Raw genomic sequence first — 24,246 nt, forward strand, 5'->3', positions numbered from 1 at the left:
CATAACATCAGAAATTACTGGCTACCTCTTTGAGGTCTAAACAAAAAAACCTTCTCTTCACATAATTTTTTGTTTACTCAGTACAGAGAAATACTCAACAACATCTCCCATCATTTCAATGAATTTGTAGAAGAGGAGGGCACTTTATTTGATGTTCTGCTTCATTTTATGTACCCCACAAAGGATGCTGACTATTTTGAAGTGTATCACACTTAAAATGACTGGAGTTTTTTATTTTATTTTATTCTTCCATATTACAGTGTTGCTTTTGTCCTTAAAATTAGACTCCTGGCTTAATCTCCATATCTAAATCCTCTCTACTGTCTTCCAACCCAGACATCGATGGAATCTGAAGTCATTTCTGACATGAGGCTTATTTACTTAGTTGATGCAGATAATGGTGTGAGAGAGATTATTGCAGTCATACCATACCAAGGCTATTTGAAACTGGGTAGCAATCAGGCTTTTTCCTGTGTGGCATTGTAAAATAACTTCCTAGGGTAATGAAGAAGGCTTCTCTCTAATCCTGGCATGTCTGAGCTATCAATGCTTTCGCAGTCATGTAGAACTAATAGTATTCCACCAGTTTTCATGAGCTATCCCCTGTTTGTTCAACCATCATTGTTGCTTTTGTTTCCTACCAGAAAGAATTTCCGGTTCCTGAACAGTTCAAGACAGCATGGGATGGATCTAAGTTGGTCACTGAACCTGCAGAGATTGTGGGTTGACTTCCTCACACCATGGAGCACTTGCTGACTGCGGCCAGACTGCGGCCAGCACACGCAAAGCAGTAATGTAAAGAACTAGAGGTAGCAGGAGTTCATGCTGCTGTCATAGGCCTTCAAGCAGTAGCTCTGCATGCTAGGAACAATAACACATCTGACACCCTTTTGTTAGGCATCCCGGTTCTGGTCACGTCTCCACACAGTTTGCCTTCACATACAATTTTAATTCTGAATAAGAATGCAATAGGTTAACCCCCCCACCCTCCCATCACATCATTAGTTTGAAATTTTGTATACATTAAGCCAACGTACTGCATGATACACTTTTTTAAATCATCTTGCTTCAGTGCATTCCTTTTTGTATTTCTGCTAATCAAAAACAGCATTAAGACTTTAAGGTGTTTATTTTTGCCTATTAAGCAATTCCTGTATGATGCAGTAAAAATGTACCTGTAGAAAGTATGCAATTTCTTGCAGTTCTGTGGCAATCATAATGTGTTTCGTTTCAAACAAGCAAAAAAGGACAACTTTCACCACAGCAATACATGAAAAAATGAAAATGAAAAAAAAATCTGGTAGTTTAATAAAAAATGTTTTTAATATGCATATTTAGAAGATCCCATTTTTTTCTGTGAAGATTTTACTCTGGTTCACAGACTTGCTGCTGCCTTCTCATTTCTTGCAAATTAGTAATTCGTTCTAAGCTACGGCCTCATCAATGCTAAAACCTTGCAGGAAATTACTTGAAGGTTTTTTCTCCTTAGATTTCTTTTTTTTTTCTCTTTTTTTTTTTTTTGGTGACACAATCTCTCACTTTTTAAAATTTCACATTTTATGTTGCATCTTATACAGAAAGGCAAGAAAGACAGACACATCTGATACCAGCTAGTTTCCCTTACTTTAAAATATTTGTATTGTAACTCATCGTGTTCATTAAAAGTATCATCTTGGGGTTTTTTTTCCCCACATTTGTAGGAGTTACTCAGTTTCAAATAAGTTCACAAAGCAAAGCCATAAATTTATGCCATACTAATTCTGATTCCAAACAAAGGGCTGGTTTAGCTCTTTGACTCTGCTTTACAGTCCCTACACTTTTTTTTTAACAAAGGTGGAGTATTGCATACATTTGTACTATTTCAGCACATAGTACAAATAAAACTTTAAAAATTTTAAAAGTCAATTTATGTTTTTGATCACTTGTAATACTTTGTATCAGTTAAATCACAGTGAGATGCTTGCAGAGCTAGTTACAAGCTAAATTTTGTGCCTAACTTACCTTGAAACTACATTAACTCTTAAGGGTTTTTAAGTATACCTTTGATTGTAAACCCTATACAATACAACCAGTAGTGCTCATTCCTTACAGTTTTGCTATCTGATGTTTAACCTATGTGTATAATGTGTTTGCTTTAATATATATAATTTTTCAACAGTAAACTTCTTATGAAATAAAAAGGAAAATGTACTTGTTTAAAAACAGAGTTGTTCAGAGCTTAACCTATTGCACTGTTTGGCCTACAGACTTTCTCTTCCTTAAACGCTGTTTCAAAAGCTGCGGTGTAGAAAAAGTAGCTCCTCCTCCCATTTCACTAAAATATCACCACTTTTGCTGCCATAATCCACCTCACAGTGAGTAGAGCATATTCTGTATGCTGGCAGATAGACCTGAAGTGTCATGCACATAACTTTGGTGACAGACAGCAAATTGAGCTTTTCCTGATTCTCACTTCTAGGTACCCCTGTATTTTCCAGGGATTATGTCTAGGGAGATGATCATGATGTAGTGCAAGTTGGTATGGTTTGCCTTCTATTTTTAGCTTTTCCTGTTGTTTCTCTATATGGCTTCAATCACAGCTGGTCCATTCCGGATGTCACTTGGATGTGCCTCATCTCTGAAAAATGGGTATTGCATACTTGCCATGATAAAAGGATTGTAGAAGGGCTGTTTATTCCTTAAATCATAATTGTAGTGTGTTCCACAAATAATCTCCTTCTGGACCATTCTGGCCTGAAATACTGACTTTTTCTTTCATACAGCATCAAAGAGGGAACAAGGCATTATGCAGCAGCAGGATGCCACTTACTGCTTTGGAGGTAAGAGACAAACCAAGTATCAAATCCTGATGATAAACAGAAAGCAGCAAGACAACCCTGAATCACTACAGAGGCAAATTCTTATAGTTCCTCTGAGGGATTTAACTCCTCCATCAGATACAAAGTCTATGAAGGCTGATCTGATTCTTCTTTAAATATTTAAAGGCAAACTCCTTCATGGCTAGTCCTTCACCTTAACATTCACGTTAAGTACATTGCTTTGACTGGTTACTTAGCAGAAATAGGTCCTGTAAAGTAACAACACATGCCTGACAGTCTGAGCACACCTCAGACCTTTGTCAGAGTGCAGAAGTTTAAAAGAAAAGGAAGAAGGCCCTGCATGGACAGACCCAAGGCAATTGCTTCAACCGAAGAAAAGGATACCAAGTCAATGCATTACTGAACACCAGAAAAAGTAGGAGAGAGACTTCTAAAATAGATTATATCCAGCACTCTTAGTCAACCACATAACAACAACAACAAACATATAACCACCTTTTGTCAGTTCAGTTTGGTCATCATAAAAAATACGTATCATACATTTCCAGTAGATTGGACTGTTGTCCCCTGCAACCGTCATTAAATTCAAAATTACAAAGGAGTGCTAAATCAACAAAGTTCTGCTTCTATTTTACATGAATTTGTGTACAATTAAAGGTTAAAAACTCATTTTGTGAAAAATCAAGTTTATCTTAAGAATAGAAATAGCCAACAAACTGCGAAGAGTCATTTGATGAGTCATCTAAACCATGAGCAGTTGCAGCCACCAAGTTTTCAGCAGCAAGACTGATGTTTCGTCGGTGTTTGATGGTTGATTCCAGCAAGGAAGCATCCCTAAGGTGCCATTGATGTTTTTTTTACTGCATGCTGTCACACAAGATATACCCCTTGGTTTCTGCATTACACTGCACTATTATTGTGGTCATGCCATAAAGTCAGTACCAAAACAGAAAACCGTGAATTTGGTTCATATATTAAAAGGTAAAAAATGTGTATGGTGGAATTAGCCTGTTCATTTCTATAAACCTCCATGGGTCAAATATTCACTAGTACAGATGGTCTCAATCAGACAGTAAAACACACATAAAAGGGGAGGTGAGTTTTTAATTTAAGTGTCTAAAGGTAAAGAGCTTTTTTTCCTATGAAAAGCTTCAATGGATGTCAGACTTCCTTAAATAGAGCAGGGTGCAAAGAGGAGGGAGCCAGGCTCTCTTCAGGGGCGCCCAGTAACAGGACCAGAGACAATGGGCACACACTGAAACAAACACAGGAGATTCCCTCTGTCCGTCAGGAAACTGTTTTCAGGTGCAAGTGACCAACATTTACAGGTCGCTCAGAGAGGCGATAGAGTCTCCCTCCTTGGAGAATTCAGGAGTCCCATGGCCATGGCCCTGCACAGCTGGCTCTAGGAGGCCCTGTTTGGGCAGGGGCCAGGTGGACTCCAGAGGTCCCTGCCAGCCTCAGCCCTTCCGCGTTCTGTGATTCTCGTTTAGCTGTTACTAAGAGCCCACGGAAATTAGAAGCATCGAGGTAGTAACTCCAAGTACCCACCAGATGGCATGAAACAGCCGAGGCCAGGCCTTCGCAAGCGTTTAATGACAACCTGCGGGACTGCAGCGCTTACGAAGGGCGTGAATGCTGTTTGCCATGGAGCTGGGGAATTCTGCCCTCTAAAAGTCACTGTAAAAACACTTAATATTACTTTGATCTTGAAATTATCATCTTGGTAAAAGGTAAAGGTTTGAGTGGGATGAACGAGGAAGAACAAAAAATAACTGCTTGTTACCAATTATTAAATAGATCTTTGGGGTTGTTTTGCCTTTTTTTTAAACACTGCTAAGTATATCTCCATTTAAAAATACCTGATTGAAACTAAAAGTAGTATTCAACAGAGCCATTGAAGATAAAGGAGTAAGTATTTTCAAATCTGTGTTGAAATTTTTTCCATGTGCCAGAGAATTAGGCACTTGCTAAGGCTTCCCTGTGCCATAGTTATTTTGCAGACAAATAATTTTTGCTCTTACTCTTTCCTGAATCCTCAATGTATCTGGATCTGCAGGAGTTCCTTACTGCACTGTGTGTTCATCACCCTGTGCCTCACATATCTTTCCTAGAGATCAGAAGACATTTGGCCATTTGGAATGCTTCAGGAGCTCAATTCAGTGTGCACCCTTAGTGCACTCTCCTGATGTGCTGTTCAACTGGGCTCCTTCTAAAATATGCAAGCTTCCAGACAAATGGAGGTAAGGCTCAGTCGATGACACAATATGCTAGCAAGCACAGCAGTTATCAAGAACATACGAAGCAGATTCAGCTTCTCTTCTGGAGGTGATCTGGGCCCAGCTGCTGTGAAAATATTGCCTAAAAGTAGCTACTGCTCTCTGAAGATGCCTATAAACAGGCCCCTGACTTGTGACAAAATCCTCCTCTTATAACATAAAAATCATAAATAATGCTACCTAAGGAATGTTCTGACTACCAGAAGACAAGAACCTGCTCTGTCTTTATGGTTGAAATAACCCTGAAAAATCTTTTTGTGGGCCAGAAGTTTTGTAGAAGAACAGCAGACATTCCCTACTCCACCACCCAAAACTGACCCTAGTGGTGACTTCCTAGGTTTAACCCTTCTCCCCTAGGTCTTGTGGCATGCTGAGGACCCTACCTGATCACCAAAGACTCTTATTCTCCGAAGCCATAGTCCCACTGCTGCATCAACAGAGGCACCACCATATTTCCTCCCTGGGAAGAGAAGGGAATGTGACAGAGAAGGGAGTTAGGTAACTGGTAAGGCTTCCCAGGGCCACGTTCCTGAGTAAAGCTGAAGCTGTTCTGTTGTTACTCTGCCTTCAAACAAAGCCAAGGTAAAAGGCAAATAAAGATGTTCAAGCACAACTCCTAAACCAGACAGTACTAATAAACAGGCAACCACACAAAAAACGCGTGTACCCTAAGATAAAAGTGGAAAAGTTGGTTGTTTTTTTTTCTCCAGCTGGTTTGCTATGACTTTTCTATCAACTGTGACCACCAGGGTTCTGTTTTCTCTGTAGTCCACTTGAAGTTACATCTATTAGAAAGAAGTTGCCTCAGTCAGCTGTGTAAGGCTTTAGAGCCAATCTGTCCTTCAAGTTCCTTAGATGGATGAAACAGATCAGTTTCAGAGTGAAAGGCTAAATTAATTTAATTTAATTTGGGAGAAAGTTGTACCATTTTCCATACTAAATGTATAACATTTCTCATTATGTAAATGCATACATATGTTTTTTGGCTCAAGTTTCATGTTCTGTATCTGGCTGCTTGCCCCAACAAGGGGGAAGGTTCTCATCCTTTGGTGACTCTGTATAGTTTAAGTGATGAAGAATCTCTTTAACCATCATTTGCATTTAATTTCACTCTGTACATGATCATAAATACTAGATACAAATGTCTAAATAGCATGAATTGTAGCTGCTGGGCCCAACAATAATTAACCACTTTGCAATGACAAGAGCTTGTTGTTGATTAATGTCCAACAACTGTCATCCAAGGACTCTGTAGAAGAGCTCCTATTATTAGAATATTCCAGCATGATGCAGGAGATGTGATCTGTTATCCCCCGAGCAAAGAAAAGAACTGAACTTCAATGCTTGGGTGATTCCTCTGTTTTAAAAGTGGGTTAAAACCCTTGAAAACAAGATGCTGGAAGGCATAGCAAAAATGAGCAAAGGTACAATGTCTGTAGCTCTGTACATCAGCCAGATTTACAGCACACCAGTGTTCATTACCTCCTACTGACCATGAAGGTTTCCCCACTCAAGAGTGACTGATCAGGTTTTTCAGCGTTACCTACACTTAAAGAGCTTAAGGTGAGATTCCAGATTCCCCTTAAACCTTAACTATTATGACACCAGCTTTTAGGTGCTTACCTCCTTCTTTTGATTTAGTTCAAAACATTTCCTCTTGCCTAAATCTCATTTCTAGGGAAGAGGATATTTAACTGCTAAGGGATTCAACTACTTAGTTTCATCAGCTGGTACACCCACAAGAGAAAGCAATGTAGCAAGGAATTGGTGCTGCAGAAGACTATAAATACTGCCCTGTGTGGCAATCTGACACAGCAAGGAAACAAGACCCTCTGCCATCAAAAGCCTAAGTTGTGAGTTTCTCAGTGCTGGCAAGCTGTGTTGTCACAGCATCTCTGTCATCTGTGTCCCAGAATAGAAAATCTGAATGCTCCCAGAATTTGTGGGTCAGTTGTGGGGCATTTATTTTTTAAGCAGAAGAATGAAAAACTAATAACTGAAAAATTTGGGCATGAGGAAACATTACATTGTTACCTGATAGTCCCCTGTTCTCTGCTGTCACTGATTCTGTTTCACCTTGAATATCCAGAATAATCTCATAGTGAGTTCTAACTATGGTTATGCCTGTGTAATGCTGCTGGTGGTGAGCCTAAAATTTACATGCGACTGGCAGCATTATATGAAGTCTCTGAGATCTTGTAATTGTACTTTAAGATCTGATCTGGCTTTCAGAACCTGTGGCCACAGAAACAAAAAAACAAAAACAAAAAACAAACACAGAAACAACAAAAACAAAGAACAAGCAAACAAAAAACCCAACCAAAAACAAACAAAAAAACCCAAAAACAAACAAAAAAAACCATAAAAACAAAACAAAACAAAACAAAGCAAAAGAAAACAAGCTACATACTACTTGGTCCTGAATGGTTTGTGGTAAAAAAAAAAAATTAAATAGACTGTAACTTATTAAGGAAGAAGTGAAATATTATAGAGAAAGAAGTCTTGTTACATTTATTTTAAGTTTTCCAAAATAGCTTTTCTATTAGGAATTAATAGATGGTTTAAAGCCATATTTTCCTCCATACACATGTCTATCTTCCCTCCTATTTTCCTTCCTAATCATGCTAAAACTTGCTATGTTTCCCTAAACATTTACCCATATTGATTTCACCAAGTTCTATGTTACAAACCATGCCAGTGTAATTAAAGCCATAGCTACACAGTGAGTGCCAGCACCTTACATAACTGCATAATCTTTTATGGGTCACTATTTGATAATCACTTAGGCAATTCATCTCAGCTTGCTTGTATTAGAGACTTGCTCCACACAAAGTTCTGGGACTGAAAAAGTGGAAATTTCTGTTGGATACGTGGGAAAATTCTTTACTGCGAGGGTGGTGAGGCACTGGCACAAGTTGCCCAGAGAAGCTGTGGATACCCACCCCTGGAAGTGTTCAAGGCCAGGTTGGATGGGGTTTGGAGCCACCTGGGCTAGTGGAAGCTGTCCCTGCTCATGGGGCAGAGATCTTTAAGGTCCATTCCAAACCAGGCCATTCTATGATTCTATGATTTTATGAAATTACTTCAATTTTTTAAAATTAGGTCAGATTAAATGGGAAAATAGTTCACCAGGGAGAGGGAGCAACTTCTGTTTTTGTTCAGCTGTGACTTGTGCTGTCTTCAACATGGGAAACATTCCAGGTTCACAGTATGTCTTACTTGTTAATTCAGTATTGAATTAACAAGTTTTTAACAGTATTGAATTAACAGTTCTGTGTTAGCATCTCTGTCAGACAGAACACTTGCTCTGGTTCAGACGCTTAACACAACACAGAAACCTTAAAGACTAAAAGTTAGTTAGAAGAACTGTGTTTAAACTTGCTGCTGGTTCTTTGTTCAGCATTTGAGGGGAGCAAGCGCTGTGAGGAGCAGCTGAGGGAGCTGAGGGTGTTTAGCGCGCAGGAGGCTCAGGGGTGCCCTGACCGCTCTCGGCAACTCCCTGAAAGGATCCTGCTGCCAGGTGGGGGTCGGCCTCTTCTCTGAGAGTTTCAGGTTGGACATTAGGAAGGATTTCTTCGCAGAAGGGGTGACTGGACATTGGAATGGGCCGCCCAGGGAGGTGGTGGAGTCACCGTGCCTGGAGGCGTTTAAAGAAAGCCTGGAGGTGGCACTCGGTGCCTTGGTCTAGTTGACACGGTGATGTTCAGTCATAGGTTGGACTCGATTACAGAAGTCTTTTTCAACCTAAATGGCTCTGTGGATTGTGGGGGTTTTGTTTGGGGGGTTTTTGTTTGTTGGTTTTGGTTTTGTTTATTTTTGTTTTGGGTGGTTTTGTTTGTTTGGTTTTGGTCGTTTTGGTTTTTTTTTTTTAGAGGACGAACATGATATGTGATAGGGGAAAAAATGAAAAGGGGGAGATAGAGAAAGGAAAAATACCCCACAGCATTAACACAGGAAAATAAAACCGCAGAACTTGCGCACCGCGAGCAGCTCCGCAGGCCACTTCGCTCGCACGTCAGGGGCAGCGCCTCTGCCTCAGCGCTCGGCGATACCATCTCGTGGCGAGAGCGGGGAGGAAGCCTGATTCTCCCCTGGCGCGGTGCTCTGCTCGTCAGGCTCGTCCCCCCCCACTCCGCCGCGATAAGTGGGAGAGGCGAGGCGCGTCCCCGGCGCACGCGCGGTGAACGCTCAGTGCCCGCCGCGATGGAGGAGGTGGCGGAGCGCGGCCGGGCTGGCGCTGGGGCGGCGGCGATGGCGGGGGGCGGCAGCCCCGCCGGAGATGAAGCAGTCAACGCCGCGTCTTCGCCACCGCCGTGCTCCCCTCCGGAGGGCGGCGGGACGAAGCCACTGAGTGCAGCGGAGTACGCGCGGCGCGTACACCAGTGGCTGTGGGATTCGTACTGCGGGTACCTGGGCTGGCAGGGCTGCCCGCCCGCCTTCCTCGCCGCCGCCGCCGCCGCTGCCGCCGCGCAGCCACCCCCGCCCGCCGCCGCTGCCTACTACAGCCCCTTCTACCTCTTCGCTCCGCCGCCGGCACACACGGCCTCCGCCGGGACGGGGCCCCGCGCCCCCTCCGCTGCCACCCCAGCCTGGCCGGGAGCGGCGGGCGCGGTGTCCCCCGTGCCCAGGGCGGCCTCCGGCAGCGCCGCCAGCAGCAGCGGCAGCGGCGCCTCCAGGGACACGGGGCGGCCGGCGGGTGAGTGGGGCCGGGGCTGGGCCTGGGGAGGAAGGGGAGCCTGGTGAGAGCCGCGGCTCCGGGCAGCGGGATCTGGAGGGAAGCCGGGGGTGTGCGACGTTGGGAGTCGCTGCGCTTCCGTTGGCTGCGGCCCCGGGCATGTGGCTGTGCCTTGTGACACAGGGTGACAGCCCTAATACCGAGGCTGTAAGGCCGGAACTCGGTCCATAAACAAGTTTGGATACAGGGTGACAGCCCTAATACTGAGGTTGTAAATCCAGAACCAGCAGGTTTGGGGAAATTGACTTGCATATACAACTTACAGCTTCAGAGCTTGTAAAGATATTTTTATGCATACGAAGGAGTTGATTTTTTTTTTGAGTGGAACTTATTCTTGTGGTCACAGGCTTGTAATGCATCTAGCTTTATAAGTAGCCCGTTTGAATTATGTAATCTAAACTAACTTTGCCTGCTTTAATGAGCTCTTGGTGCTCAAATAAAATATTTTCGTCGACCCGAAGCAGAGAAGTGAAAACATGCTGACGTTGAACAAGCTTAGGCAGTGGGACCCGAGATAAACAAACGTCTGTTGCAGCTGTAAACATTGAAGGCAGTGCACAGCAGGCCTTCTGTTTATATTTTTCAGGAATAAAGCAAACTCACTCTGATTTCATGTGAGGTAAAACCTGGAGCAGCAACAACTCCTCACAAGTCGAGGAGTGCCTAGGTCACATTCCTTGAATGTTAGTACCACTGTGAGCAATGGTAGGAAATTGTGGTGGAGAGCACTGCTGATGGACTTTGGAAAAAAGCCAGAGCTCGTTTCTCTCTGCAGGACAAAGTACGACATTGCTGATCTGTGACATTATTTATAAGCTTAGTGGCCGTATGTGTGTGGAAGATGTTTTTTGTTCCTTTTTCCTTATTTTTAAGGGAAGGGAGCCTAGCCTCTGAGCTTGTTTCTTTCTTATGTTTTTAAGCAGATGTTTTTTTAAACATGGTTAGGACACAGAATAGTATTTGCTGTAATTATGCCCGGATTCTGTTATGGTTTGGTTATGAACTGATGTTGCAAGTCATTAAAGGGAGGGTTGGACAAAGGCTAGGCTGAAATTATTCTTGGAATTTTACCTGTTTTTTCAGGAGCTAATTCCATATGTTAAGGTTATTTGGGGCATGAATAGCATTTCATGCTGCTGAATGTGGTTATTCTGAATATTGCATACTATTGCAACACACTTGGCCTTCTTGAGGGGACTAGGTATGTGATGCAGCGATACAATACAGTTATAAACAAAGACTGCTGTGCTGATGCTTTGGCTTCAGATTGCAGATGGATATATCTGGAACAGCTAATGTGATTATGGCTCCTTCTTCCCTGCTGTAGATTATTGCCCACACAGCAGTGAGGCGAGGCAGGGCAGGTCATGGATCTGTCCCTGTGCCAGAGCAGTTTACAGCCCGTGTGCTTATGTAAGCTGAAATAAGTGACAACTTATGTTAATGTTGAAGATTTCAAACTAGAATGTCAAAAAGTGGGATTGCTAGCTGCCTCTGCCTCTTCAGTGTGCCTGCAGGTGTGTGTCAGAGCAGCAAAATTTAACAGCACCCTGGGCAGTGGCTGGCTTTTTGTGGACAGACACCATGATTTAAAACACTTCCTTGCCTGGGCCCACCCTGCCTTACTGCAGGAGATTACTGCTGATCCACTGGGAACAGTAGGGCAAAAGGTGCATCCAGGCCCCTGCTGCCCTGTGGCTGGCTGGTGCAAACTCCTCTTAAGCACTACATGGATGTAATATCCTAGACATTGAGCTGGATGGATGTTGAATTTGGCTGTCCTTGCTGAATAAATAGTAACCCTTGGCAAAAGAGTGGATTTCTGATATGACAAACAGCTTGAATTGCTGCAATGTAAATCTGCCAGAAGCTAAGGGTTGCCAAGGTTTCTTAATATGATGGAGTTAAACGTAATTTGAATACTTATTTTCCTAGCCCCATGTAGCTTCTTCTTTAGGCAGTAATTTAATTTAATTTATTCAATGGTGAATAAATCAGTCTCTGCCACCAACTCCAACAAATGTGCTGCTTTTGACAGAGCAGATGAAAGCTTTCACCTGGCGCTGTGTGCTCAAGCCAGGATTGGGAAACTGGCTATGTTCTCTCCCGCCTTAGTTGAAGAATCTCTAATTAGAATTAGAGAATTTGGACAGGCTTTGACAATGCCAGTGGAATCCATTTTAGTATTATATATGTCTTGGTTTGACACTGGCCCAACACCAGGCACCAAGAGAGTCACTTGCTCACCCTCCCCTGCCATGGCGGGGTAAAGGAGGGGAAAAAGAAAAAAAAGTTAAGGAAGGCTTCTTGAGTGAGATAAGGACAAGGAGGACTGTTTCAGGGGAAAAAGTGAAATTTATTTCTAACAGAATCAGAGGAGGTTAATGAGAAGTAAAATAAGCCTGTAAACTACCCTTTCACCCCCAGCCCCTCCCTCCTTCCCACCGACAGTGCAGGGAAACAGGGCATGGGGGCTTTGGTCAGTTCATCACCGAGATTTTCTTCCACTGCTCCAGAAGAGTCCTTCCCCTGTGAGACTGTGGGGTCCCTCCCACGGGCGACAGCTCTCTGTGAACTTCCCCAGCGTGGGCCCACTCTCACGAGCAGCAGCCCAACCACACCTGCTGCAAACGTGAGTCCCTCCCACAGGCAGACAGCCCTCCCAAAACTGCTGCAACACGGGTCTGTCATTCCACGGGCTGCAGTCCTCCAAGGACAGGCTGCTCCAGCCTGGAAGCAGGGACCCCCTCTCTCCACTGGCTCTCCCACTGGATCACAGCCTCCTCCAGGCATCCACCCACTCCAGCATGGGCACCTCCCCCATGGACTGCAGGTGGATCTCTGAATCCCCCATGGATCCCCATGGGCTGCAGGGGCACGGCTGCTTCACCATGGTCTCATCACAGCCTGCAGAGGAATCTCAGCTCTGGTGCCTGGAGCACCTCCTGCCCTCCTTCTGCACTGACCTTGGTGTCACCATGTTGTTTCCCCCACATATTCTCACCTCCTCCTCTCCTCTTAAGAAGCAAATCCCATTAGTTTGTTTTGATTTTCTTCTTAAATATGCCATCACAGAGGCATTCCCAGCCTCCCTCAGTGGCCCAGTTTTGGCCAGCAGCATGCCCATCTTTGTGGCCCCCCTGCTACCTCAAACCAGGCTGCTTGATACTATCAATGCAGAGTGATCAGTGCAGCAGGTATGAAACAAAGCTGTATAAACCCAGGTATGTTAAATAAGAGCTGGCTCTTACCTGATCTCTGCCAGATTGTTGTTACCCCGTTTAAAAGTGCTGTGGGCTTTTGGCTTGGCTCTCACAGCTTGTGAGGCCATGGCTGGCAGCATCAGTCTCAGCAGCTGAACTGGGGAGGCTTATTCTAAATGAAATTTGATGATGATTTTTGAGGCTGGAGAGTGGTGTGATTTTCTTTCCTCTTTTGTCCTTATTCTGTGTGGGGATAAGTATTCTCAGAAACAGCAACAAAACGAGTCCCTGTTTCCACAGGTTCCATCTGGTAGTAGAATGGCATTTCTAAGTGAAGTTTTGTGAGTCATGTTTGTCCTTTGGAAAATAGAGGAGTAGCTGGGTCCAGATGAAATTATTTTGCAACACTATTTCTTGGAAACTTTCTAAGACACTCTCTAATACTTTCTTTGCTTAAATCACCCGAGTAGCAAAAGCTTGTGACTCCTTACTTTGTGCCCATTTGCATGTGGCCAATTAAATAGCAGAATGTGTTATGTTTTCTGGCTGGGGGTAGAGCAGTATACTGTGTTTTATTAAAAGTAATGTATAGAAATGTTTATGTCAAGTATTTTCATCCATTCCTGTTTGTATTTGAGTGGAGATAAAATAGGCTGTGTTTTACTCTGAGAACTGGTACTTGGTATACACAGATGCCTTGGTGCTGAGGGATAAAAAAGTTATGGTAGACAATCAGACGATTGTCTTTTTAATTTGACCTCTCAGACTTACACAAATCTGTCCTCTATGAGATTATTTTAAACAAAAGAACACAAAACCTGATCTTCAGTGTACTTCAGTTCTTTAGCAGGGCATGATTTTGCCTGTGATCCGAATTATGAGGGACTCGGTTCTGAAACAGTTAGAGTTCTTCAAGAAGCTTCTTCTAATTAAATTTAAACAATTCAGATTATTTTTTATGCATACATCTTTAGAAATTTCCTCATAGAACATGTGGGCAGAGCTCTAGATTATGTTCTTGTAGAGAGGTTAATGTGGGTTTTGCTTTAGACATTAGTGTTAACTTTGTGTTAGTGCAGTAAAATCTGGGTAATGTGAACTATTTCTGTTGCAGGTCGGGAATTCCTTATCCCTTCACTGGCACACAGGTTCATAGCAGAGATGGTGGATTTTTTTATTCTGTTCTTTATAAAGGCAACCATCATTTTAAGTATTATGCACCTCAGTGGAATAAAGTAAGTTGAACAATTTAAAGCTTTGTTACATACAGCTTTAAGCTTTTCGTGCTCTTTGAGGTGTCAGGTTGTATTTATGGTATGTTTTTGAATATGGTATCATTAAATAAATGACAGAAATTGAAGAAAAGCACCACTAGGCTAACTTCTTTGTAAATACATCCTGATTTTGGGTCAGCTGATGGAAACACAGAATTTGTACTGGTCTGTAGGCTCTCAAACTCACTACTAAGGAAAGATTAGACTTGCACATTTATGGGGGGGGGGGAATAGCAAGATTACAGAAAAGTTCTTTTGAATTTTCAAAGGAAAAACATTGACCATTTTTTTTACAGTGTTCAAAATGTACTAGATCTGGCTGGGATTAAGTTAATTTTAGCATCTTTCATGTTAATGTATAGCATCTTCTGTGGTGCTGTGTTTTAGATTTCTGACCTAAACAATGCTACCCCACAAAAAAAATCTAATTAAGCAGATCAGATATGTATGTACTTTGAAAATACAGCCTGGTTGCTAGAATACTGTCACACTGCAGGCTTCACTGGGTGTAAATTGGGTTTCTTAAATAGTTCAAGTAAGCAATGTGTGTATCAACCATACACTAGACTGAAGGATTCATCATTTCACATTTTTGTACACAGATGTAGCAATTTACCTCAAACACTTCCTTTTTTAACTGCTTCTTTAACTGTAGATATCTTACTTCTTAACTCTCTTATTCTGCTTTGGGTTGGTGTAATCAATATTCCAGTCTGATTAAGAGATGAGATCTTGGTGCAGTTGATAATTCCACTACTGTACAAACACATTTTGGAGGCCAGGCTTTCTGCTCAAGAACCAACAAACGTTGCCTGACTGTAAAGCGGTAACAGACATACAGATAACATCTTCCAGACACCTTCACCTGCGGCTAGAAAGGGGTGTGGAAGAGGGTCAAATCCAAACCAATAAATACGTCAATGTAAATGATCACTGGGTTTTGTTCAGATAAGCAGCAATTAAAATGCCAAACGTTCATCTCTGTTTAGCGGCCAGATCCCATCACCTGTAACCTGACAGTTTGTGTTTCCACTTTGCCTTTAGGAGGTGGAGAATGATACAAAGTGAAGTAGTGGAAAGATGGGGAACAAACTATATGTATATTGCTGCTGTAAAGTGATGAAAGAGTAATTTACAGAATTTTCAATATTAATAGTTTTGTGAGACAGTTGCTTACCGGGAACTTCAGAGAAATGTTCTGAGGGGTTTTCTGCTTGAGAGACATGGTGTGCTTGGGGTTGGGCTGAATTGTCATGGAAAACATAGGCCCTCACAGGCTCAAGAAAGACACTTCAGGCCAAAGCTGCATTGAAAGGAAATGTAGGTTGTGCTACATTGGTTTTTTAATTCCTGGGTTGTTTTGGTTTTTTTCCAGTTCTCAAGTCTGAATAAAAAGGAGGGCAAGTAGCACAAATATTAGATGGAATTTTAAAGTGGGACTGCACAGTTCTATGTGAGCCTTAATTAGATGCATGAGTGAGAAATTCTTGCCTTAGTGTGTTGCAAGTATATCCATTCCAGGTATCAGATAAGAATGTTACATCTGTGGAGTTTATCTGTGAAAATACACCATTAACTCCAAATGGATGCTTTGCATAGCTCTGTTAGGCTAAAAACCATAAGGTTTCAATTGCTTTATATTTGAATCCTCCTATTGCATACCAAGGTGCCTTCAGACCAGTATGGTGAGTTGTAAACGAGAATAAGGAACCCTGATGAGAACTCTGATCATGCAGAGGAGGATATAGGGCTCCCCTGATTTCTTAGGGAGACTGCCAACTTCTCCCTTGCATTCGTAAAGAGTGCCCTTTTCTTTTTCCTTGAGTGTAGTGTAAGAAAATACATGGAGACTTGGATGCCTTCCATTTGTATCCAGTTAGATGATTATGTGCAGAATCTGTTTACCTCCCAAGAAGTGTGAGAATTTTCAGAACAATTCTGCAGCTCACTACCCAGGGACACCATTGTGCAAAAGCGGTAATAAAGAATGATCTTTTCTTAATGAAAAAGACAAAACAAGCTAAGCAGTAACTCCAAATGAAACTGAGTGTTCTGAATTTTAATGGCTTGTTTAGTATCAGAGGGCAAGGAGCTTTTGTTGTCTTATAATACCAGAACGGAGGGAGTGAATTCTTGTATTAAAGGGGTAACACTGGTATTCTGAGAAGAATGGTTTTAAAGTTCAGTTTTATTTTGTACAGGGACATCTCTAAATTTGCCATGCATTACATCATAGAAGAAATAGATGAAGATACATCCATGGAAGATTTGCAGAAAATGATGATAGTAGCTCTCATCTACAGGTTATTAGTCTGCTTTTATGAGGTAACTACTCATAAACATTAACCCCTGTAATTAATAGTTTTGAGTTGTTGAAGAAATGGTTTTAAAAAATAATGTTATCGTTGGCCAATAAAGTAAATCCTCTTAACGGTGTTTTGGATTATGTTGAAGCTTATGACATTCACATAGTTCTGAAGATAACCAAGTTTGGGAGACCTGTCAACAACATGGTGATGTGTGGACTTAAAATAACCTTTCTTTTACAGATAATCTGTATTTGGGGAGCAGGTGGAGCAACCCCAGGGAAATTCTTGCTTGGACTGCGAGTTGTGACGTGTGAAACTTCTGTCCTTATTGCACCCAGCCGTGTGTTAGTCATTCCATCCTCTAATGTCAGCATGACAACGTAAGTGCTCCTGGCTCAGTCTCACTGCATTCAGGTTAACAGCGTCAAAAGCGTGGGATTTGGAAGGAAGTTCACTGTTTCTTTGCTGTTGACCTTTGCAATAATTAGACTGCAACAGCTATTGTCAGATTCTGTGATCTAAGAATAAAATGGTACTTATTCAGTCACATGGAGTATTTTTTAGGGTAGTTGATTAAATCTCCTCTAGAGCTCGACTTCTGTGCTCCGCAAAACTTGAGCACTAAATTGGAAGTTAACTACTAATGTAAGCAGAAAAGTGAAAGTAAGGCACTGAATGTTCTATTCTGATTTCAGGTCCACAGTACGAGCTTTGATCAAGAATTTTTCTATTGCATCATTTTTTCCTGCGTTCATTACACTGCTGTTTTTCCAGCATAACAGAACCGCCTATGATATTGTAGCAGGAACTATTGTGGTCAGAAGAAATGGAGTCAGATGATACCAAAAAATGAGATTTCTGGACTGGTTCTGAACATCCCCTCCAAACCCCAGTGAATAAAAGACCTACCCCAGAACTGAAATTGAGGTGTCTGTTGGAATCTTTTGCCCTAATTAAATAGGAACTGATTCAGAAGCTGAAGAAAATGTATGGTTCCTGTATGATGCCAGCAACTACCTTCAAAGTATTGGAGTTTTCATAGACGCCAAAGAAGTTTGGGAGAGAAAATACGTATTAAATCCAGGAGTATTAACCTCTGATTGATGAGACAAAACCTGTCTGCTTTAACTGCAAAAAGAAGCTGTTCTGTTTGTCAGTCTGTGGAAAGCAGATCCCTAGGAATATGCCACCTTAAAAGAAATGTTGCTCCTACAATTTTGGATGTTGGCAGATAACTAGAAAATGAAGTTCTTCTCCAGGCAGTTGCCTGTCAAAGGACATGGAGGAAGAAACCTGCAGTATTAGACAGCAAGGCAAATGATGTTAAATTGCCATGTATTTAGAGAGATCAGCAGTGGTTATCAGTGTCTTTTATTATTGCTTCACAGATCGTATTTCTTCACCTTTTAAGTATTTTCTCACAACATTGATGTGAAAAGTTTTTTTGCATGATTGTCTCAAGCACTATCACTTACTTCACTTGTCCAAGCTAATGAAGAAGTGAAACAATAGCTGCTTTTTCCTCTGGGAAGGGTGTTACACTGCAGTGTTAGTGATCTGGTGTGTGTAAATAATTCTGGAGCCATCAACAGTACAGACCATGCTAATGAAAGGTAACTTTTTTGCTTCTGTTTGGAGTGAAAGCACTTGTCTATTCCTTGCATATAATGCAGAACAGAAGTGAGTGTGTTTCAGGAGCATGCAGAAAACATTAGCTGAAATGTGTTATGGGTGTAAATCTGCAGAAGTACAAATACTGGTTATTTTCACTTTATCATTCTGGCTAATTGTTTGTATATTCAGAATAACTTAAATACTGAATAAAGAAACCTAATATTTTGCATGACCATATCGCTTCGGTGATTCATTTATTGTCATGTTATTAGCATCTCAGGAAATTAATGTAAGCAGTATTAGTGTTTTACTGAACTCTGAGTCTGGAACTCTTTAATCAGTTTTTGTATGTTCCTCTCTTAGGCTTAACATGCCACTCAGTGGCTGCAGGTTCTCACCCTCCCTTCAGGGGTGGTGCCCAATGGCTTGGTTGACAGTAAAAATGTTTGAGAGCCTGGTTATTGCTCTTGTCTCCAGGTGTAATAACTTAATCAGTAACATGTTCGTATGCTGCAGTATTTCCGTTGGACAAGTTGTGTTCTTCTGTGTATGACTGTATTGTGCGTGCATTTCAGTTTTCATTTGGAATGATTATTCAGGACTAGATCCCGTGCTTATAGTTGCTGAATGTTTTGCCATCCATTAAGTCTCCAGAATGAGGTCGCTAACATTTTAGATAACTACTTTTAAATATTTATTTTTGAAGTAAAGGAAAAAAAAGTTGTCTTGGCTAGAACACTGTTTTTAGAGCCCTTGCTTAACCACATTTTTTGAATACTCCCGGGGCTGCTGATCCTACTACTTACATGGACAGCCTCTTCCAATGCTTGACAGCCCTTTCCACTAATTTTTTTCCCTAACATCCAGTCTAAACCTTATGACACCAACTTGAAGCCATTCCTTGTCCTACCGCTTCTTACCTGGGCTGAGAGACCAACCTTGCCCCCCCGCCACCCTGCCCCCTGCCAGCCTCCTTTCAGGCAGTTGAAGATAATAAGGTCACCCCTGAGCTGCCCTTTCTCCAGGCTAAACACCCCCAATTCCCTCAGCTGCTCCTGACAGGGCTTGTGCTCGATTCTTTCAAAGACTTAAGCACTGAGACTGTGCATGGCAATCAGCCTGATGAAAGCTGAAGCTATCGGAACCAACTTAAAAGTCCTTTCTAGGGTAATTTTTGCCTATTCACAACAAGAACTTTTATTCTCTTTACTCTAGCAGTGACCTAAAAACTAGGATTCAAAAGGAGGGGGGATGGGGGAGGAAGGGAAAAGCGACACTGTTGGCTAAAACTTTATTACTACCAATTCAGGTATAAGGGAAGGTATCTCTTACCCTGCAGAAAAATAGCACCTTTTCCACAGCAGGTAAAGAAAACAGTTAAAATGCAAGAACACAGAGCCTGTCCATGGAAATACGTATACATTGTGCTGCTGGCAGCTTTTAGTTTGTCTCTTATGCGAGCTGCATCCCAGATGCGGATTGTTTCTGTTTGAAGTGCTTGGCAGGTGATTTAGGGCTAAGGAGGACAAAGTGGAAATCTGTGGCATTTTTCACATGTAGACAGCTGGAAACAGGTAATTGCATATAATCCTTTCGTGGCTACAGTGGCATGATCTGACTGCCTCAATAGCAGTGAGAGTGTGTGCAGCTTGAAAGTCAAGTTGCTGAGCATTTTCTGTTTCAGAAACAGTGACTGGGGCCCTGAAAAGAGCAGTAGGCCTCTGCCCTCTTGTCATGTTCAACTTGTGCTTGAAAGGCATCTCACACCAGCAGCACCTGCAGGAGCAGGGAGCAGTGCTGGGATACGTGGCAGAAGTGCCAGCCAGGGCCCCAGCAGTGCCTCTGAAGACATTTACACCACTGACAGTGATGCAGGTCTCTGGCCTTCTAGCTGAGGGGAGAATTGATGTCTGAGTCAGAGACAGACTGCTGTGACTTGGTACAAATTCAGCTGTGGGTCTCCAGATGAACAAGCATTTCCTCTGATTTTACTAGAATAATGTCTGTTCTCCAAGAAGTTCCTGTAACTGCTACAGAAGCGCCCACCCCCTATTACTCATTTCCAGTCTTCAGTTAGAACCGTGGTGAATGTTTATAAGCATTGGGTTGGGTTTCTTTAATAGCACTACAAAAAAATTAACTGCAGTCAGCTGACACATTGCTAAGCTGCTCCAAGCTTCAGCCTACAATAAAATTCTCCTTCCTAACAGGAGACTTCTAAATGTAAGATCCTTTAAAATCAATGGGAGAAAGCAGGGGTCGAAGAAAGCACAAGACATTGCTCAGGTTGAAGGAACTACCTCATACAGTTACAGCTGGGGATGCCATTACAGAGAGTTAAAATTGCCAGGTATTATTTCGCAGTTTTTATTGATGGCATTTATCCCATGGTTTAACATGTTAATTATACTGTAATAAACATGGCTTTAATATTAAACTTTTCCTTATTATCCAAAGTCACCACAGTCCATTTCAGTAAATATAAAAATATATACTTAATACTTTGTACAATACTGGTTTTTGGTCCAAACAAAAATGGATCAGAAAAGCCAATAAACTTACTTTAAGAATTCCCAATTTTAAAGATTTTCTAAATGGATTTAGGCAACTTTGAATAATGGGATTTACATAAAATCTGAGACAATACTAAACAAAAATGGCTGTAACACACAAAATTAAAATTTCAATTTCACAGATTTGTTATGCCAAAAAGTACATAGAGAAACAAAATCGTATTTACACATCTCATAATAAAATAACAAGGCGAGACAGGTGATAAAGGGCTGTAAGAATGAAAATATAGAAACAGCATATAATTATTAAATGAAGAACTACAGATCTAACAAGTCCTTAGCATGGATCATCCTTTAATCAGTCTTCCCCTATCAGAAAATTTTAGTGCACAGTACACCCAAACTCACTCACTTCACACATACACCAGCACAAACTCAGCATAGAAATCATTCGTTATCAACATTCTCTACTCTATACAGCATCCCTCGCTGATATAATTACAATTTCGAGGCGTCAGTAAACGCAGATGAGCGCACATAGTGGTGCGGATGAAGAGGTATCGACAAGCCATTCACTGTGCAGGCTCTACTCAGGGCTATAGCCAGACCATGCCAAGTCAGTGAAAGAAGTAACTTGAGACTTTTGCTTGAGAACAGCCTTGCTGCCAACTTTACTTGCTACCAAAAAAACGTAACAGGGAGAGGGGAGGGAAGGACAGGAAAGCTAAGGTTTATATTCCTTTAGGCAGATCTGACTTCCGACAAGCCAGCGTGAGGTACAATCCCAGTAACTGAACAATTCAGGGTAGTAGCTGAACATTTCAGGATAGTAGCTGAACAATTCAGTCAGGGTAGAAGGTGAACAATTCAGGATAGTAGCTGCTTCCAATGTTTTTGATGCTTTACCAATCAGGCGTTTACTTTCTACGTCTAATTGCAGTCTTTATCTTCCGACCAGCAACTGAAGATCCAGAGGCAGAGAAAACATTTTTCCCTTTAGTCCTATTAAAAGAAATTAGTAGTTCAGAGTTTAGGACAGTGTAGCTGAAAATTCAGTAGCAGCACTGAGCAGATATTCCAGAACAACTGTTTCATAGTCTTGTCTCACTAGTTACCAGCTGGCAACAAGCAGCAAATGACGAACAGGAGGAAGAGAGTTCCAGAAACCAATTAAATCTCTCTTATTCAGAAGGTAAGCAGCAGCATAATGGCTGGATACGGGTTCTACCTTTCAAGAACAAGAGAATCTCACATGTGTTGATGTGTGACATTCCTGACAGCTAGGCTCCTTTACAGATAGCGGTGCTTAGTTAGCCAGTCAGGCTAATAAAAGGAAGGATGCCAAATTTAGTTTCAAACTCCAAGGTTCATCTGAACACCTCATGATTTAACAGCAGTAGAGGCTGAACACTGTCCACTGATATTACCCGAAGCTCAAGGGAAATTCTGATATGGTCTCTTACCCCACTGTAAATGCTGCAGGCTGGTTGAACGAAAATCCTGAAGTACCAGAAGGTGGTGCAGGAGCTGCTGATGCAGGATGATTTGCACCAAAAGTGAATACTCCTGGGTTATTTGGAAAGCTGAAATTAGTAGTATTACTTCCAAACTGGAATACAGAACCTGGGAAGATGGGGTGGAAGCGGAAGGAAGTAAGAAAACTGAAATTTGAGTTCATCCTTTTCAGTAAAATTCTCATGTTCTTCCCCATTATCTTTAAAGATTATTCTTTTTACAGGTTGCTCGAGATGACAAAGTTGGAGGGGTCCACCAGAAGTGTCAGATTACTACAGGAACAGTTTATTGAATTCACAGAATCACTAGGTTGGAAGAGACCTTCAAGACCATTGGGTCCAACCCATGCCCTAATACCTAAACTAAACCATGGCACCGAGTGCCACATCCAGTCTTTTTTTAAACACATCCAGGGATGGTGACTCCACCATTCCAGTGGGCAGACCATTCTAGTCTTTATCACTCTTTCTGTAAAAAGCTTCTTTCTAATATCCAACCTATATTTCCTGTGACGCATCTTGAGACTGTGTCCTCTGGTTCTGTCAGTTGCTATCTGGAGAAAGAGACCAACCTCACCTGGCTACAACCATCTTTCAGGAAGTTGTAGAGAGTGACAAGGTCACCTCTGAGTCTCCTTTTCTCCAGGCTAAACACCCCCAGCTCCCTCAGTCGTTCCTCACAGGCCTTGTGTTCCAAGCCCCTCACCAGCCTCGTTGCCCTCCTCTGGATGTGCTCCAGTGTTTCAAGGTCCTTCCCAAACTGAGGGGCCCAGAACTGGACACAGCACTCAAGGTGTGGCCTCACCACTGCCGAGTACAGGGGAAGGGTGACCTCCTTGCTCCTGCTGCCCACACTATTCCTGATACAGGCCAGGATGCCCTTGGCCTTCTTGGCCACCAGGGCTCACTGCTGGCTCATGTTCAGTTGGCCGTCACCAGCACCCCCAGGTCCCTTTCTGCCTGGGTACTGTCCAGCCACGCCATCCCTAGGCTATGACACTGCAGGGGGTTACTGTGGCCAAAATGCAGGACTCAGCGCTTGGACTTAATAAACTTCCTCCCACTGGACTCTGCCCATCCATCCATTCACATAGATTGAGGAATTTTTAAAGTAATACTGCTGGCACACTGATAATTAGTTGCTTGCTAGCTTCCATGCCACTATTAGATTTATACCTGTGCATATTAAAGTTTATTAAGCAAGTCTTAAAGTGTAAATTTACATTCAGGTAAACTTTCCTGTGTTCATGCAATGGATCTGGGGACTTCCTTTCCTTTAATGTGCCAGGAGTACCTTGTCTGAAAAAACCCCAAACATTCCAATTATCAGAGTAAACTAAGAAGTAATACAGAAAATCCAGAGAGAATTTTACCTTTAAACTGCTATCTGATTAATGAAAGATCAACTGAGTAATGTGTTGTGCACTAATCTGCTTGTATTAATCTACTGATCAGTACAAAAATGTCAGCTACTTTTAATGGAGGTTATTTTGTAAAACTTCTGAGAGGAAAAAAGGAGGCTTTTCCCTTTCAGTATTTGATGTGATATCAAATAGACATTCTGGCACTGTTTTCGTTTTTTCATTATTACTAGTATGGAACAGGTCTTTCTTAAGTTACGAAGTTCATTCTCTGCTCCTTTCCCATGGCATTTTATACTTCATTAGTAAAAAGATCTTAATAAAGTCTTAACCCATAAATGCTTAAAAAACCCCCCAAGAATTCTGACTGTATTTTATGCAATGAAATGATTGATTCAATTCTCAAATAAAAAAATAACCACTTTGCCCTGTGTCTGCTCTTTTGATTTACACCATCTTACCAGTGATTACTCCGTGGTTTTCAACAGTTCCTTTTAATCATTAGGTTTCTAAAGAAAATAAAGCTCAAAATTTAGTTGTAGAGTTGCAACCTCCATGTCTGCTAAGCCTCTTGTGGAGAAGGCTTACTGTGAAGCTGGATACCCATGGCACATTGTGTCTCCAC

General features: G+C 42.0%; 3 protein-coding genes across 7 annotated transcripts in view; 2 read left to right on the forward strand and 1 right to left on the reverse strand.

The window, feature by feature from the left end:
- Positions 1-2,202, forward strand: part of CAP2 (cyclase associated actin cytoskeleton regulatory protein 2) — a 70,016-nt gene extending 67,814 nt beyond the window's left edge. For all 3 annotated transcript variants that reach the window (XM_030943429.1, XM_030943431.1, XM_030943430.1), the window contains one exon: positions 645-2,202. In XM_030943429.1, coding sequence (XP_030799289.1) covers positions 645-728 — 84 coding nt within the window. In that variant the 3' untranslated portion in view covers positions 729-2,202. The remainder of the gene's footprint in view (positions 1-644) is intronic.
- A 7,092-nt stretch (positions 2,203-9,294) lies between these two features.
- Positions 9,295-18,466, forward strand: FAM8A1 (family with sequence similarity 8 member A1). The gene is made up of 5 exons (XM_030943719.1): positions 9,295-9,794; positions 14,151-14,271; positions 16,512-16,635; positions 16,860-16,999; positions 17,315-18,466. The coding sequence occupies exons 1-5, from the start codon at positions 9,302-9,304 to the stop codon at positions 17,457-17,459; spliced, it is 1,023 nt and encodes a 340-aa protein (XP_030799579.1). The 5' UTR covers positions 9,295-9,301; the 3' UTR covers positions 17,460-18,466.
- A 754-nt stretch (positions 18,467-19,220) lies between these two features.
- Positions 19,221-24,246, reverse strand: part of NUP153 (nucleoporin 153) — a 45,536-nt gene continuing 40,510 nt past the window's right edge. The window contains exons 21-22 of one of the 3 annotated variants that reach the window (XM_030969274.1): positions 22,210-22,369; positions 19,221-21,748 (exon numbers count right to left, since the gene is read on the reverse strand). In XM_030969274.1, the coding sequence (XP_030825134.1) occupies positions 21,664-21,748; positions 22,210-22,369 (245 nt within the window). In that variant the 3' untranslated portion in view covers positions 19,221-21,663. The remainder of the gene's footprint in view (positions 21,749-22,209; positions 22,370-24,246) is intronic. The other 2 variants (XM_030969285.1, XM_030969264.1) reach the window with 2 other exon arrangements.

The sequence above is a fragment of the Camarhynchus parvulus genome, chromosome 2 (assembly GCF_901933205.1).
Source record: "Camarhynchus parvulus chromosome 2, STF_HiC, whole genome shotgun sequence".
NCBI classification, from domain to species: domain Eukaryota; kingdom Metazoa; phylum Chordata; class Aves; order Passeriformes; family Thraupidae; genus Camarhynchus; species Camarhynchus parvulus.